General features: G+C 39.8%; 1 protein-coding gene across 4 annotated transcripts in view; it reads right to left on the bottom strand.

The window, feature by feature from the left end:
* Window positions 1–17,689, bottom strand: part of scube3 (signal peptide, CUB domain, EGF-like 3) — a 147,969-nt gene extending 130,280 nt beyond the window's left edge. For 3 of the 4 annotated variants that reach the window (XM_033969921.2, XM_055223327.1, XM_055223328.1), the window contains exon 1: window positions 17,348–17,688. In XM_033969921.2, coding sequence (XP_033825812.1) covers window positions 17,348–17,447 — 100 coding nt within the window. In that variant the 5' untranslated portion in view covers window positions 17,448–17,688. Of the gene's footprint in view, window positions 1–17,347 lie in introns of all 4 variants that reach the window. The other variant, XM_033969920.2, reaches the window with a different exon arrangement.

The raw sequence follows: 17,689 nt of genomic DNA, 5'->3' as shown, positions 1-17,689 counted from the left end.
AACACAGACGTCAACATGAGCTCAGGATTTAGCATGTGGCCCCCCTCGTGCCCAAAGCGCCCGCGGCTAATGAAGGGACACTCTGTTGGCGGGGCTGAGTCTCCAGAAAGTTGTGAATAAAAATATCAACTGCTTCCATCGGGGATATTTACTCTCATCCTTCACACACTCTAAATGTTTAGGAAGTGCAACCGCGGACTGATGCTGGACTCTCCAAAACTGTGATCATGACTTCAAAACGCCTTGAGTCCACCATGCAGAAAACATCACATATATCTGGGTCCCGGGATAGAATGGACAAGAACATACAAACTGCCAATTTCAGGACACATCGGCAACATGTTACGCAACACATTAAGTACCGTGATATAATGTATACAGGGCTAATGCAAGTGGACCATAGTTCATTTTAATGGTACTAAGTGACGGCAATGACGTAAAGTGCTGAAGACCACTTATGACTGAATTTATATGGGCTATTTCAATGCACTTACAAAAATGTCCCTTTAACACATGTGAGTTCAGTTCTTTTTCAAAGCTATTACTGAATCAAAGAACTGGCACGTCTTTGAAAAATCCTTCTGCTTGTGTTAGAGACACTAAAACTAATCAGTTTGTCATATCAACCAGGTGCACACACTGTTTACTGTGACTGGAATTGGTTTGTCAAAAAATATATATCAATTCTCACCGAAAAACTAGTAGTTGGATCTTTTATGAACAGCTTGAATAATATGGATCTATGTCAGAACTCGAAAACAGCAACATGGTACTATTAAAGAAACAGATATTGCTTGTGTTGAAAATGACATTATGTACTGTAAAAGATAATAACTGAGGTGTCAAAATCAATATAAAGTATCAAGCTTTTTTCCCCGGTGTCTAAACTGAGTTAAAAGTGAAGTATTGTGACAACACTAGACTGAAGTAATGTGTCTGGCCCAAGAACATAAGTACTGTAAGCAGTCAAGCACATTCTTTTAGGTTAGTGGGTAAATGCTTAACCCACTGTGCCACTGTCCCCTGCACAAAACATATTAAAACTATTACTTTTAAGAGGGAATGTGAAAAAAATGTTAGGTTTGTTTCTCCACAGCAGGGGTCCAGTGCGGTGAGCTAATAAGTGTGTATGCCAAACAAGAAAAAATGAAAGAACATAAATAAATAAATGATACTGAACATATCCTGTATCCCTTAAGATCACTATATACATATACATGCACTATATGCATTTTATGATGGGTGGGAGGGTGGGGGACCTGGAATGTTCCATAATATTAATATTAAATTTGTGTTTATTCAAGTGAAGATGTTTTTCTTGCTCCAAAAATGCCTTAAACATTTATAGTGTGAGCAAAGATGCATGGATCCAGCTTTTTCAGTTCTGATATCAGTTGGTATTTTGATATCTGATATCGGTGCTTTGACTTCTGCTGATACCTGGTATTAACCGATACTAGTGTAGATACAGAAAATGGCACTTATTTCTTAAAAAACAGTTAACTTATTACACAAGAGATCCAGTTGTGTTATGTAACTGTTATTTATCCTTCAAATAACTACAGAACTGCTTTGTATCAATAAAAGTCCAAACAGTATGAGATGTTCTAGGACAAGTCAGCCTGTAAATTAAAGACTCAATCACAAACGAGCCAACTGTGAGCTGGGCCTCCTGTCTCCACAGTTCTGACCTGTAAGTTAGTCTAGAGGTCACTCCCTGCCCGTCTTCATGGACTTTGATAAGTTTTTGCGAACTTAAAGCAACAGGCTCTTGCTTTATTATCTTTTTATGGACAGCATTCAGACGAGGAAATGAGCAAATATCAGTTTATTTGGTAAAACCTCTTGAAAAGACCATTTGTGATTCATAATGGAGGGGCACTTGGGTCTGCTCAGACTGGTTAGATGGCCCTCCATCTCCAACTCAAGAACATCCTGTGTTTCTTGTTTCACATAAAGAGCAGTCAACAAGAGGCTGAATGTGTCTGTAAACAGCCAGTGTCATTTATAAAACATCTCTCAAGGTAACCCAGCCTTATGAATACTTAATCTGCCTTCTGTCTGTCTGGTCACAACTGAGCAGGGCAGGGACATAACTACACAAGTAATTTATATTTCCATTTACAAGTTTAGTTTTGTAAAATTATTTAGTGAAGTCTGGTAAAGGTCAATTTGATTTAGTCATGTGTGATTTTGAGTTCAAATACCTAAGTGGTCTTTGGAGCAGAGTGTAACTGAGAGGTGTAGATGAAGGGATAGCTAAGAAGTACCACTTATACCATATACCTTCACTGTTTACTTGATGTTCTGGTGAATTACGATGATTTTAAGGAGACATAGTTCCAGAGTTTTTAATGGTTTCCCCTCATCATTAACCCACTCAAAGTGATTCATGCATGTACTGCACGCTATCAGCTATACAAGTATCAATGACTGGAGCTGCTAACATGGTCCGGCAATGCAACATCAGCGCAACAAAACCATCACACATCATTTCCAACATATATAACAATGACCCACAGGTGCCACAGATTACAACTTTACAGCAGACAAAAGCTTAATACGTCTTCTTAAAAGTAACAGTACTTTTCCTTTGAGCTGCTCCTGCCTGCTGTGTCCCTAACAGAGCAACAGAGCGTGAGTCACAGCTCTGGATCTCCTCCTGAAGGAAGCAGTTATTACAGCAGTCATTATGTGAATCATAAAGTACAACACAGGCCAAACAGGGGCCAGCAGCACAGTCATCCAAACAGCCTCTTCTATGGACACTGGAGATTATAAGGTCATATCGACTTACACGAGGCCAGCTATTTGATTCAACAACCAGACTGGGGCTTAAAGTGAATATATTTTTGGGATTATTCACATGACATTATTGTGGCAGTCCATCTGAAATACGTATAAAGGTTCTTGTAAAAGGCTTGGTTGAGGTTCAAGTGCCGCATAACAATGACTGTAAATAATGTTTGATATATCTAACACCTCTAAGTCTCGCTAGGTACTCCCGGCCAAGATCCTGGCTCAAGTTCTGGAGAGAGGTCCCGGGGTATTGCATTGCAGTTCCCCACCGCTTCTGGCAGATTGTCCCAGCAGCACTGATTGAAAAATAAAGTGTTAAATACAGAGAATAAATGTATGAATGTTTAAACATTATTAATCTAAGTTTGAGTAGACTTCATTTATCAAAGATCGTGTTTTAGTTCAAGGTATCTGTAATTTCTGCTACGTTAAATTGTATTGAAGCGAGTTTGTTATTCATTTTAAATCCAAATCTGTTTTTCAACTATAGTAATATCCAGGCTTGCCTTGAAATGACAATGAGATAATAAAGGTTTTGTAAGTACAGCAACAAAAAGATGTAGAAGAACACATGTTGGAGTTGGTTTAATCTCTCTACGTTTTGAGAGTTTTTGCCAGTGTTGCCCTTTTTGACTCGGTTAACTGAAGCAGAGGGCATGTCGTATTTCATTAGCCCACTATCAAATCAGAAATATATTGGATTAAGAGAAATAGGCAGCGCTCTAGTAAAGTAAATTAATCTCTCAAATTAAGAAGAATATTCTAAATTAAAGTCATTCTTAACATAATTTGCGTTTTTGCAGTGTATGTACTTCTGTTAATGGCTGTACCCTGCTACACGGGCCCTGTAAAGGTGGTACTTAGTCCTCCTTATATTTATACAACCGGAGCTAAGTGACATGACACACCAATTACATTCAGCGGTGGTTACTTATGCCAGATACAGTAGCGACTATAAAGATGGCAGCTTGGCAATTACAGCTACAAGTGTGATATTTTTAGTTTTTTCCTGTCAAACCCAGGTATAAAGTCAATGGAGCTCTATGTGCTGGCTACATTAACTACATAGGCACCACAAACGTGAGGTTCATTCGTCGGGACCAGGCGCACGCTGCAGTGTATGTGCGATGGTTAAATGCTGACAGGAGCCAAAAGCACTTCCTCCACACATCTCACTTATGCACACAGGATATGTTTAATAGGCTTTTACTTATGAAGGCTCCAGGGGCTCAGAACTACACTATGTTATTGCAATAGGGGAAATATAGACTTTCATAATCAGTAGGTGTGAAAAATAAGGTATAGGTTTGAATATTTTACTGCAGGAACGTAAAGCGGAGCGGCGGCGGTGCAGTGGGATGGGTGTTTGTGTGGTAACGAGTGGGTAGCTGGTCCAATGTCTGCCTGGAGAATGTCACAGTTTTTTGTTTTTTTTACTAGGAAGAGCATCTGGCTTAAACATCTGCAAGCATGTTAAATGTTTCTCTTCGTTAAAAAGTGATGATATTGAGATCTTGAGACGTGAGTTAATACAGATATTTGATATAAATCCTCCTTGAAACCTGCTTTTGTTGAATTACTGAACAATAGTACTGTGTTTAATTGTTTTAATGCAGAGAATAACACACAGCACTGGTTTTATAAAGAGTTGTTCTGATACCTGCATTGTAAAAGGCATCATCAAAGTACTGATTACCCAGCCATATAGTCTTATCATTACGGATTCCCCAAAATAGATTTTTTAGCTTATACTTCCTACATTACCACACAATGTATTTAACTGAGCTATAACTAAATGTGTGTAAACATAAAGCCACATCTTTAGCTTCATTGCTCTTCGATTTCCGTTTGAACTCACCAGTCTTTTTAAAAACACACATCTGACGCACTGAGGACAAACTGGGAACGACATCCTCAATACTATCAATACTTATATTAACACTGATATATTGACAATGTCCATTTAATTAATACAGAATGTGATGTGTCTTTCTCTAACTAATTCATAAACATATTTCCAGTCCATGCTCGCTCACTACTGAGACAGCCATGTAATGCAATGACATTCCCATCATTATAGAAGTGATATTGAAAATCTGACCTTATTTCATTCGAAATTACTTCCCGCACAGTCAAACAACCACATGCCTGGAATAACTTTGCTGAAATAGTGTTTTCATTTTTCCGCTTTCATTAATTATGGCCTGAGTTCGGCGTACACAAATCAGATTGAAAAATATATAATTGCGTTTCCACTGGCTCGTTAAAATTACGGCTACAACGTAACAACAAGTTTACAATTATAATAAATGTGTTATTTCTTAGACTTCAGCCTATCAAGGAAGTATCCGATTGTGTGAAGCCATCACTCTGAAAACACATTGGCCAAATAAATATCTTTGAATCTCCTTGATGTATTGGGGTAATTTGGGTTGGATTTTTCCATTACTAAGCAAAATAGGAGCAGCAGCAGTGTCTAAAGCTGGAGCTGGTCATCAGGAATGTAAACACATGGAGTCTGTAAACAAGGAGAATTCTGACCCCCATCTCCAACAACACTGACCACTGCAGACAGACTGATGATGGCCCCCCTGACCCCCTCCCAAATACCCCATTATAAGGACAAGGAGGCAGGATGGTGTCACTACTGCTATTATTTACTACTAATAAGCTTCTTAAAGTCAAATCACATAATCATGTTTAACTGTACAGTGAATGTCTCAGACTGTGGAGTGCAAAGGAAGGACAAGCCCCTGCACGGGACATATCACCGGAACATAACTGAAGTGGCAGATACCAAGAAATCCTACCAATGGCTTGAGAGAGCTGGTCTGCAGGACAGCACAGAGGCTCATCCTGGCTTCACAGGAGCAGGCCTTGAGCACCAGAGCAATAGAGGCCCAGATCTACCACACCAGACAAGACTCAAGGTGTAGGCTGTGCAAAGAGGCCCCTGAGACAATCCAGCACATAACTGAAGGGTGTAAGATGCTGCAGGGAAAACGGACATGGAGCGGCATAACCAAATGGGGCATAGTGTACAGAAACATCTGGGGCTTCCAGATACAGATTGACTGAATGGTGATGGTGAACCAACTGGACATTGTGGTGGTGGATAAACAACAGAGTAAAGCCGTCGTGGTGGACATTGCAGTACCAAGTGAACATCAGGAAAAAGGAAAATGAGAAACTAGAGAAATAGCAGGGGCTGAAAGAAGAGCTGGAGAAGGCCTGGAAGGTGAAGGTATCAGTATATTCATATTCATTATGTTTTGGCTAAATATTGAATTGTGCTCATATGTGATTAAACATGTTCAAATCAAATAAAAATATTATGATTTTAATTCATACAGACCAATGAAAAAAGTGTGTGCTTTAATTCTAAAGCTGATTCTCTAATTAGAGAGCAGACTGAGCTCCTCACATTGTGACAAATCATACAACTAAAAGCAGTTTGAAATAAACCCAACTTTCTGTGGAAAAATGTGATCAAAGGTTCAGTTGTGATTAAGGTTGAAAATCTTATAAAGTAAAATAAACTACTGCTATTTTGTCTTGAGAATTACAGTCTATTGTCAAAAAATGTCCTTAGTATCAAAATTGGGCTTTAAATTTTAGTATTGGGCCAACACTAGCTGTGATTGTATTGTAGGCAATGAAGTTGAAGAATTTTGCCCAATAACACAAAAACAATACACGTTGTTGCTTTATTTAATGTTCCAAACTTGTAATCATAGAGAAGTAAAGAGCTGCACTCACTTAAACTAGGAACAGAGCTCGGGTGCATTTTACTGTAAAAATTCACTCTCCTGACTTTTTGCCAGTGACCAAGGACGGCGCAGATAGAGACATCACAGCCTCTAAAGCTTGACATGTGGCGGGGGTGAGAGTGTCATCCTCCCCCAAACCAGCAGGAGTCAGCGATCACAGTGAACAAAGGCCACTGCGGGGCCAAGAGTCAGAGACAGACTGAGGCGTTGCTAATTTTAACCACACTCCGCCGCGTTCAGCATCACAGGGCTCATTGGGAGCATATTGTTCACATTAAAACACTGTAAATAAACAAGCTCTGAAGTCGCACAAGGAGCACATGCAGTTCTCAGACTCCACCGAGGATAACGTTAAAGTTGATGCCTATATTTGCGATCTTGCATTTCACTCAAAATTTCCGCACTTCAGGAGTGTTAAGTGTCAAATAATCATCACAGGGGTCTGGTTTGGAGCCGGGGGTGGGAGAACAGGGATTTGGATGGAAAGGCTCTTAAACATTGATAGAAAATACCAGAAGAAAATGTGTTGGCTGGTTGGATTATGGTTTTGTCTTTGCACTTACAGGCAAAGCAAGCAGTAAATACTTAAAGCATTTCATGCAACAGACCCAGTGTTTCCCAATAACAAAGGAGACCTACGCCCATAGTATTGCCCCCAACTGAAAGCAACCCAAGTGACGATATGTGGCAATAAGTGACATTTATTCTCCATAAATTGTATTAAATAAAACATAGTCTCTGTATGAACCTGTGGGATACACTGCATTACTCTTCTGTGAGTCATAATCTGAAAGTTTCTGTCCCAGATTTTTTTTTAAACCCATATATTTGAGTAAAATTCAACGTCAAAGTCAAATTAGAAAGCACGTTATGGAACTATAATCAGGAAGTACACATTAACACACTAGTTGTCGTTAGCTTGTCATGGCAAAGTTCGTACTGGTCTCTGAGAGTTGTGAAAAGTGCTTATAAACTCATCCTGGTGAAAAATGAGGATAGTCTGAATGCATAAGGTGAGTGAGGAATGCCTTTGGACCTGTTTTTTTTTTTTTTTTATGTTTACATATCTGCCTGTTTTTTCGAAAGCCAAATGAGCCACAAATTTCAGGTTGATCCTACGACAGCAGAGTAGCATATCATCTTGAAAGTATTCTAACCAGCACAGAGAATGAACAACAGACCAAAACAGCCTTATCAGTCTTAATATTTCAAGATAATAGCGCTGTCTTGTCTGGTGCATTGAATAAACACAAAAGCCTTACGTTAAAAGATGTATTGTAACGGTTGTTAATGGGTTGCAGAATGTATCTGTTACACCGCAGGACTGCTGGAGAAATGTGTAAAAAGGTCTGTCTGAAGTGGATGGCATTTGTAGAGGCAGTGTGTCCTCCCTGCGTTAATGTGACTCCACTGTTTTCCTCCTAGTGTTCAAACAGCGTCAGTAAAAGTTTCCTGTTCATCTGTTGTGTTATTCTGACTATCGCTTATAACATGTAGGGTTGAAATCAGACAAAAAAGTCACTTAAATGATCTTGAGCTGTATCAGAACAAGTATAAGACACACAGACACCTTCTATTGTCTAAATAAAGTGTTTTTTTATCATGCGGTATCGAACTGGTATTGAGTATCGAGTCTATTCCTTAGCGTTTTAGTATCACGACAACACTACCTGCAACGCAAAGTTCAAGAACAGCAGGACAAAAGGAAACGTGCAATCAAAACCGTGCTAATTAAATACTAAAAAATACTTAATATGCAGTAATATAACATAAAATCAAACACAACACGGTTCCAGTAGAGTAAAAACGTAAAGCGACGTTGTACAAAAATTGGTGATGATTAAGTATAGTACAACAAATGGACAAGAATAGAAAGTATGTAAAGTGAATCGATGTATGTAACATTATGTACAGGGGCACTGGCTACACACAGTGCAGCGTATGGACAGAATACAAAGCAGGTGAAGTGACTTGAACCGGTGATATTACAATACTGCACATGCATGATTACTACTACACATGTACAGGGCAAGCAGTACAATCTGAGAGCAAAAGGAAGTCAGGTCGCACGATTCATCGCAATCAAATCAAAATCACAATTTCAATGGACACAGTCTGCAAGTAGCAAGGGCTGCAACTTCTGAAGTACCATAATTCCTCCGCAAACAAACTATCCCGTCTTATTCTGCATAAAAGTAACTCTGTGGTTTAGATCTGTACAAACATGTTCTGAAACGTCCCAGTGTGTCAGATGCTCGCTCTGTTTCAGATGCCAGTGTCCCTGTGTCTCCATGGGGGCTTATTCTGCATAAAAAACTGCTCCCCCCATAGTTAAATATGCAAACATGCTCTGAAATGTGGTATTTTAGTCTTTTCTAGATGCTTTTAAGACATGAACTCTGAACAGAATCCTATTATTAAAACATGAATCGTAAATTCAATCTCAATCACGATGCCTGTCAGAAAAATCACCACATTTCAGCATCACCTTTAAATAATTTCACTAATGTGTAAGACGAGTTATTTCATATATTCAGTGTCAATAAAGCTGCTATACAATATTTAAGAAGTCTAGCACATTTCACACATTAAAGATTTCTGATTGCGAAACCTAAAAACCTTTAATCACTGTTAAATGTGCGGCATATCTATTTTAGAGACCTTGAAAATGAATGTGATTTCTTAAGAGCTGCGTTTTGACACTGTGTTGCAGAGAGGAAAAACAGCCTTCTTTTGCATTCCACTCAACAGCATGAGAGCGAGTGTCCGGAATATCTGCCTGTTAACTTGATAGAGCTCCGTCTGCCCATTCACTTCTGCATACTTAAATACAACTGACCATCTATCAGCCGCAAACAGGGAACAGCCAACGCGCCAAAGTCACTGGAAACTAACTTGAACACAAATCATTCAAGGCATTCTGGTGATTCATTTTGCATTGTGCATGTTTGGACCAATGACTGAGGTACAGATTCAGCTCAAAAGAAATGTTTCTATTGTTCCTGTCTTCCTGTTAACCTGTCTATAAACCTTTCACAGATGATTATATTTGCGTCTCAAGTTACTCATATACATGTTAAGGGTTTGAATCTTTAACTCCCTGACAATTCGATGCTGTACAACCACATAAAACAGAATAGTTTCAGATTCTTACCTGCTGGTTTTCAGGTAAGAAGGTACCTGAAAGAAAGTCCCTGAAATTGTATGTAATTGTATTTATTTTGTTAGTTCATAATTCAATAGAAATAATAGATCTATTCAATAATTTTCTTCTATTCAATCATTTTCTATGCCCATACTACCATAGTTCCATACTGCAGCAATTAAACTTAAATACGTTGGCCTATTTGTCAAAGCTAAAAGTGATAAATATGTTCTTATAAACGTTATAGTCTGGGTTTGGCCCTTTAACTGCGACAAGTTCCAGCTGAAGTTAGCACATTAGCTTTGCTGCTAACAACAACACTAAAGTGATTCATAGCAGCACTGATGTCCTGTTCCCTGGCTTCTGCTTCTGTATGTGTGTGTGTGTGTGTGTGTGTGTGTATGTGTGTGCATGTCAGTGTGTAGGGGTGTGCATGTGTGTGTATATGTGCGTATACAGGTGTGTGTATGTGTGTGTGTGTGTGTCTGTGCTGCAGGTGTGTGTGTGTCTGTGTGAGTGTGCTGCATGTATGTGTGTCTGCTGTATGTGTGTGTGTGTCGTGCTGCCTGTACGTGTGTTTGAGTGTGTGTGCTGCATGTACGTGTGTGTGTCGTGCTGCATGTATGTGTGTCTGTGTGTGTGTGTGCTGCATGTATCTGTGTGTGTCCTCCATGTATGTTCATTCAACGTGTGTGTGTGCTCCAGTGCATGAAATGTGGAGAGTCCAATGGCAAAGAATGACTTAAAACCATGAAAGCAACAGTTTTTAATGAAGTTGAGTTGAAGATAGTTGTATGGTTTGTTTTTTTAATACATCACACAGGCTTATCCTCTTCTGTCTTGGGGGATACTGACATTAACATGGCTCATATCACTAACACACCAAACAGGCAAAGTGTCTTGCCTAAAAACACAACAACAGCATGCAAACGTAAAAGCTGAAATTGAACCACCAACCTTCAAAACCATTATTGCTAACCAACAATCCACTTCCACCGCAGCAGTAAACCCACCAGCCTCCTCAGTCTCTCCATCTTCTCTTCACCACCACGTGTCTACAGGAGAATTTCCAAAACAAATCTGCCGTTCTCTCTGTTCATCTCATTATTGGCAGCTGTACCTGCCAAGATCCAAGCACCAAACTTTATCCACTAAACGTTGAGCTGACAGTAGCTCAGGTGGTAGAAGCCTCAGATCCAAAGGGGATGCACATAAATGAACACTGTTGTTATGTCCTTGGGCAACACACTTAACCTGCTTCGCCTCCAGTGTCCATGAAGACTGGTGTATGAATGTGTGTATGAATGTGTGTATGAATGGGCAGTAGTCCTTGTAATAAAGTGAGTGCCTTGAGGATAGAAAAGTGCTGTATAAAAACATGACCAGTTGCCATTTATTTAGTTCTTTTGCCTGTGTCTGTTTAAGCCTATTCAGGTTAAAATGCCAAGAAAATAATCTATACTCCTCTTTCAGCCGTATAGCATCGTGTACAGTGGCAGTGGAGGGGCTCTTGTGAGGAAGAGGAGATGCTGGAGTGGTAAAGCAAAGCTGCATTGATCTCCTCCACCTCATCTTCAGCGAGTGACCGAAGGCTGCCCCGAGGCTCAACCTGCACGGGGACTTACATGACACTAGTGCTGCAGACAAGAAAGGGGGAAAAAAGTCTAGTTTTAAAAATATCAGGTTTGTTGGGTATTCGCAGGTTCACTTCGGGTTTCTCCCTTTTTCCCAAAGACATCTGTTATGTGATTGACTGATGATTCAAAATTGAAGCCAAAAGAATCAATGTTGTAGAGAGAATGGTTAGGCTAACTGGTCGATGACAAGAACCACCATTGCGGAAATTGACTTTGCAGGAGAGAGCGCGAGGAGGAATTTTACTGTTTTAACTCGATGTCTAAATGAACGCAGCTATATAAAGATGCACTATGTAAATTTTGTTCATGGAGATAGTTATTGCATTACAGTTGTCCCTTGTTATATCGTGGTACATCTTTCGCCGTCTCGCTGTTCAGACAAATTTACATAAATGTTGGATCGCAGTGTGACTCTGAAGTGCTGTATGTTTGCAATTTGTTTTCTCCCCGACAAAACCCACAATGTCGATGAAACGTTCTGCACCGACAAAGGCGCCTACGAAGGTTTGAGCTTTGAGAGTGTTTAAACGAGAGAGAAATGTGAGAAAATGTTAATGCCTGTGTGAGGAAAGTGTATAAAGTGTGTGGTGAGGGGTTTTAGAGCCAAAAACATATAGAATAATTGTAAAAAATAAAGCCGATACTTCGCCTATTGCGGGTTATTTTTAGAACATAACCACTGTATTGCTTTTCCTGGCATTAAACTCTATCCTGAAAAACATGCATTCTTATGAGCAGGTGGTCAAAGATATGCCTGTCATGATAATTACTACAGTTTATTAAGTTATCGTTCAGTATATGACTTAACAATCACTTTTGGGTATCGGTATTTTTTGTAGTTGCTTTTTCTTTGTACTAATGGGAAATATTTGGTTGTTTTTCTGTACTATGAAGGTTGAATTATGAACTTGTGTGACTCGTTATAGCTATAATTAATCATTCTGCTTCATGGTTTGGTTTCATTATTATCATTTATCATCAATATTTACTTCAGCAATATATCTTACTTCAAAATTTGATATCGTGACAGGTCTATCTACAGATATGACGTGTAACTTGGCCTGGTGGCATCGCCTTATTGGCTCCATGGAGAACATTAACCATTTTGGCAGATTTGATGAAACATAGGTCGTATATCTCATCATTTTACGGCTCTAAAACAAAGTTAAATGTCCCCCCAGCCTTCCACATGACGCCCTTCAGTCTCCCTATAGCCTTCCACTTGACGTCTACCATTTGACACCTGCTAGGCCCATTTCGCCAGGAACCGTAGCCCCATCGCTCTGACAGAAGGAGTGTTGAATCTGCTTGTGTGATGGCATAGGCCGTCTGTGCAGGGATAAGTGTAACAACTCGACAAATACCGACGAGGAAGCCTGTCAGGACTTAGGGCAAAGCTGAAAAAAAGCACCCACCGTAGAAAATGAGCCAAGCCAAGGTGATGAAAGAGCCAACGCCAAAAGAGGTGTCAGAAAGTGAAGAGACTGGTCATGTTCCTAGTGCCGCATTAGCTGTCATCTCTATGCTGTTTTCTTTTCTTCTTAAAAGATCAATGCTCCAGGCGAATGTAGAAGCTGTTGCTTTTAAGTGCTTCCACAAATCTGACTATTTAAGAACCACCCATAGATTTTTTGACTTTGAGTGTCCCAATTGCAAGAGCATGAAAAAAGTTGGGAAGCTGAGTAAATTACAAAATAAATGCCCTGGTATGTAATTTTCTTTACATAACCCCAGTGTTATGTTGAATGCATTAGGAGTTGAAAAAGTGAGCTAATGCAAGTTTAACCAGCAAAAAGTCACAAAATAGGGACAAAAACAAGAAAAAGCTTTATTTATACAGACTTTTGTGTGCTGCTCATGAGCGAAAGACTTGATATTTTTTGTTTAGTTCAGCGTTGACACCTTTTCTTGTTCTTGTATCTGCTTACGTGTTGTTAATGTACCTGCTTGTGTATGTGACACTTGGTTGCTATGCCGACAAGTTGATGTAAAGGTTGTATTCGTCTGCTCTGTTTTGGGAGACTGTTTTGGGCTCGAGTGAGTTGAGACTGCTGTTGTTTTTCTCTTGTTTTGGCGTGGGTTATGGCCTACAGTAGCCCTTGTGTTCAGAAAATAAACAACCAGAAGAAAGTCAGTCTGTTTGCTCACACCAGAACACTGTAATATAGATGTATAGATGTATAAATAGATAGATAGATATAAAAGCTGTGTCTGTGAAATGTAACTTAATGCGTCAAAAAGATGAAAGTATAAAAAGCAGCACAGAAAAGCAGTGGTATTATATTGAATGCATGTTCCTACAGATGACCCTGAATTTAAAACATGACAATTCAACAGAGAAAATTACAGTGTATAAAATTGAGCAGAACAAGAACATTATCTATAAATCACCCATTTTGCCCGTGTGAGTAATAGTCAGTGAGAGTTGCTTTAAAGCTGGTATTTAAAACTATCAAACTAGCATTCACACAGCTCTTTTTTAAAAGTTTGTGAGTGATTTTTTTATTTATTTATTTTTTGATTAACACAGCATGTAGCAGTCTGATTTTGTCACAAAGTTCTGCTTTTACAATACACTTTCTGCAGGAAAAACAAAAGTTAAAAAGTTGGCAACTTCAGCTTTAAGGCGTGATAAATTTGAACACTTAATATTAAAAAAACACAACTGCCTTAACAAAAACTAAGACTTTTTTTTTTTTTTCCAGATGTGTGTCAGCATACATTGTTAGACAGATTAATCTAGTGACATTTCCGTATTATGTCGCCTTTAACAATCCCCAACTCTTTGTGAACCGGCTCTACATACGAGCATAAACAGAAGAAAGTGAGCCCTGCATTAAGTGACAAAAAGTAGGCAGGACAAGTGTGCAGAAGGAGCCAGGAGCTGAGAGGAGCTGCACAGATTTAAAGGGCTGAAAACATATAAATAGCATTGGGCCTGACAGCGGGGCTACTGACACAGTGGCTCTATGGCAGACAGCTTATGGTCGGCCGACATAGTAAAACGCTACTTCATTAAGCCCAAAGGGAAGGAAGGCCCGGACAAAGCAAACAAAGCAGTGAAGAGGAGAAAAGGAAAAGGGTAAATGAGTGTTGGGGGTGCACTGGGGGGGGGTAAGCTGAAGAGAGGGTCTGGGAGGGAGGGGGGAGGAGGCGGCGGTGGGGGGGGGGGGGGGGGGGGGTCTGGATAGAGCATCTCAAGGTAAGGCTTAGCAATATACTTTCCCTTATTAAAATGTTTCCATATATACTGAAAGAGCAAAGTGTTTTACAGTGCAACTAACTCTTTTTATGGTATAGCTAAACATTGAATATTTATATTTATGAATATATCTACACTGAAACTCGCCAGCATTATATTGGATTGTTATTACATATACATAACAATAGAGATTGGAAATGTGTTGCTAAACCAAGAAGCAGAGAGGTGGTTTAGAAACACATTGGGTATTCACTGGATGCATTCACATTTTGGGCTTAGTTTAAAACCAGTTTAGACCTGATATAGACTTGGTTTGGTCCTGGTTTAGTCCCTGTTCTAGTCTAGGTTTAGTCCCAGCATTAGACTGAACACACCCTGATACTATGGTGTGTGCAAATAGAAAATTAAAAGACTTGTTTCACAGCCCATTTTGTGATGCATTGCAAATCAATATGTGTTCTGCTTTCCATCAACAAGACAAATTCCTCCCAGATTAATGTGAATAACAGCTTTAGCAAAGAACAAGAAAGCAAATGTATTAATATCATCTACAATATGTACTGTATTCATTGGGGATGCATGATTTTTGGGGAAAAAAATCCTGACAAGTGCTGCGTTTTTGATTAGATTTGCGAAATATGTTCAGAGCGCTCATTGTAAACAACTCCAGGAGCATTATCGTTTGAGAGAAGACTGAAATATGAACTGATAAACTAATGCAACAATGCCGTGAGTTTCGGGATATGTTTGCAGAGGTCTAAACTACAGCTACAATGAGATTTTTGCGTAAAGACAGGACCATTTCATTGCAATTTGATAATTACAATATCTATTGCGATACACTGTGCAGCCCTATAGTACTTATATTCTGTATTCCTCTGACTTGGGGCCCTCGTTTTGCCAGCTCCCTGCAGCCAATTCCCACACTCCTCCGTGACGCCTGGATGTGGCTGGGCGTCAGTTGCACCCATAGGCGCAGGCAGGAGCAGAGGTTACTCCAACACATGTCAGGCCCACACCAACCGTTGCCTTGGTGCTCCACAGACTTTGAGCAGAGAGAGGAGAGTGCAGTGATTTGCCATGACGTGCTCTGGCCTAACTTTTGCTTCTCTTTTCGCCTGTTGCAGCTCAGTTGGTAACGTATGTCTCACTGTCTGACAATTTCAGATTTCTAAACCGCTCTTCATTTTTCCTTTCTTTGTCATTTGGAGTCTATTTGCAATCATTCCACTGCGGAGACACATGATTCAATTTCTGAAAAAGCGCTTGACAACCTGGTACTGGATAAATATTGAGCTGGTATGTAGACCTGGGTATAGACTTTTGGGTTAATTTTGCTTTTGTACCCAATAAGAATGGGATTTATTAAAGTTTAAGAGTAAGATTTGCCTATTTTAAGCTGCATTCACACATAGAAATCAGCATTAACCCAGGACTAGACCGGGATTAGAAAAGAACCAAACCAAGACTACATCAGGATTGAACCAGGACCAAGCCCAGACAAGTGTGAATGACGTCTAAACTGCGTAAACTGTTCTGACTAGATTAGCACCAGAAAAGTCCTATTCTACTTGGTTAAGTCCAGTTTTGGTTTTGATCAAGACATCATTTAGGTTAATACAACAATGCACTGAACTAGCTCAAATCCTGATTTCGTTCTAGTTTAAACCTGATTTCCATCGCTCATTCCTTTTGAGTTTGTTTAATGCAAGTTTATTCACAGTTTTTGCACATTTTAGCAACATTTTAGCTCATTCTGCAAGATTTATGAAGCCAACTACATCCTGTGGCAGCGTAGTTGATCTGAAAAGTTTGCAATTCGCGACAAACACATTAGCTGCAGCGATAAACAGAAACCAGAAAGAAGGATATCAAGTGGACAGAGAGCATGTTCCAAGCTCGACCCAAAACAGGTGCATGCCATTAAAAAGCTCCAGGACTTTATACAGCGCCATTCCACGCTACAACAAGTGTGTAATCGATGTTGTGGAAAATAAAGTGAGAAAAAAGTACTTCTAATTGCAAAATGTAAATATTGAGTTTTCCCACAAGCGGGGGCAGACCACCCAGGATGCAAAATAGTCCACCCACCCCCTTTTCTCTCTTTTTTTTGCCTTGTCGACCGCCCTAGAGATGTGTCTTTTTGTGTGCGAAACATCACCAACCACAATCAACACAGGGCAAGCATGATGTGTCCTTGCATGTCAATACTTCTGGCAGCCGTTGCATTGTGGGAGAATATAAGTGATGAAAACCTGCGCGGAGGAGGCAGGCAAGCCAAATTGCAAGTCTAAAATGGACTGTCCTATTTGGGTATAGGTAGTTTTTGAGTCTTGGGTTCATAATATGTCCAGCAGTGAGCAGCAGTACTGTAGGAGCAGTGTCAGAGGGGCTGTCTCCTGTATGTGTGTTGCACTCTGGTGTCAAATAGTTGTCTGGACTGTGGCAAATGCCTGCTCCTAGCTCCAGCACAATGACTTGCTGAATAAGCCATTAAACAGAAGTGTTCACACTGATTAGTACATCAAAGACAGTTTATTTTAGCACAAAATTCATCCTAGACAATACTTTCTTAATGAGTGCACATTTATAGAAAACCTGATAATGCAGTTTGAAACTAAATGTGCATTGCAAGAAAAAAATGAAGTTACTTAGATACAAAAAAGCCAAGATTTAAGCTTTCCACACACGTTTGAGTCATTAAATGGCACATTCTGGTTTCATTGTGTGCGTAACAGTGTCACGTAAATGAGTACAAGGAGAGATAACGCTAAAATTGTCATGCAAAACTTACCTTGAGTGGTTTTACTTCCTGAAGCTGACTGCTGGACAAAGGCGACCAGGCAGAGGCTCACAAATCCCAGACCAGCGCGTATCAAGCCGTGCACGTACATGTTAACTTTCCTCTTACTTAAAACACTTTAAATTTAAAAAAAAAAAATCTACGATGCTCACAGGCGCATGCGAAGACGATTACGAGTCCTCTTTTTCCTTTTTGTCTTGTTGCTTTTCTTATTTGAGTTCCCAGTGATCGGGAGCAGTCCGAGGAGACAGCGGCGCAGCGAGGATTGCAGCAGCAGCTTTTACTGTTACCATGTTTCTGCCCAGACCGATGTCAATTTAAGAAAGAGAGTGA

This window comes from Periophthalmus magnuspinnatus, chromosome 7 (assembly GCF_009829125.3).
Source record: "Periophthalmus magnuspinnatus isolate fPerMag1 chromosome 7, fPerMag1.2.pri, whole genome shotgun sequence".
NCBI classification, from domain to species: domain Eukaryota; kingdom Metazoa; phylum Chordata; class Actinopteri; order Gobiiformes; family Gobiidae; genus Periophthalmus; species Periophthalmus magnuspinnatus.
This window is presented reverse-complemented; position numbering and strand designations above follow the sequence as displayed.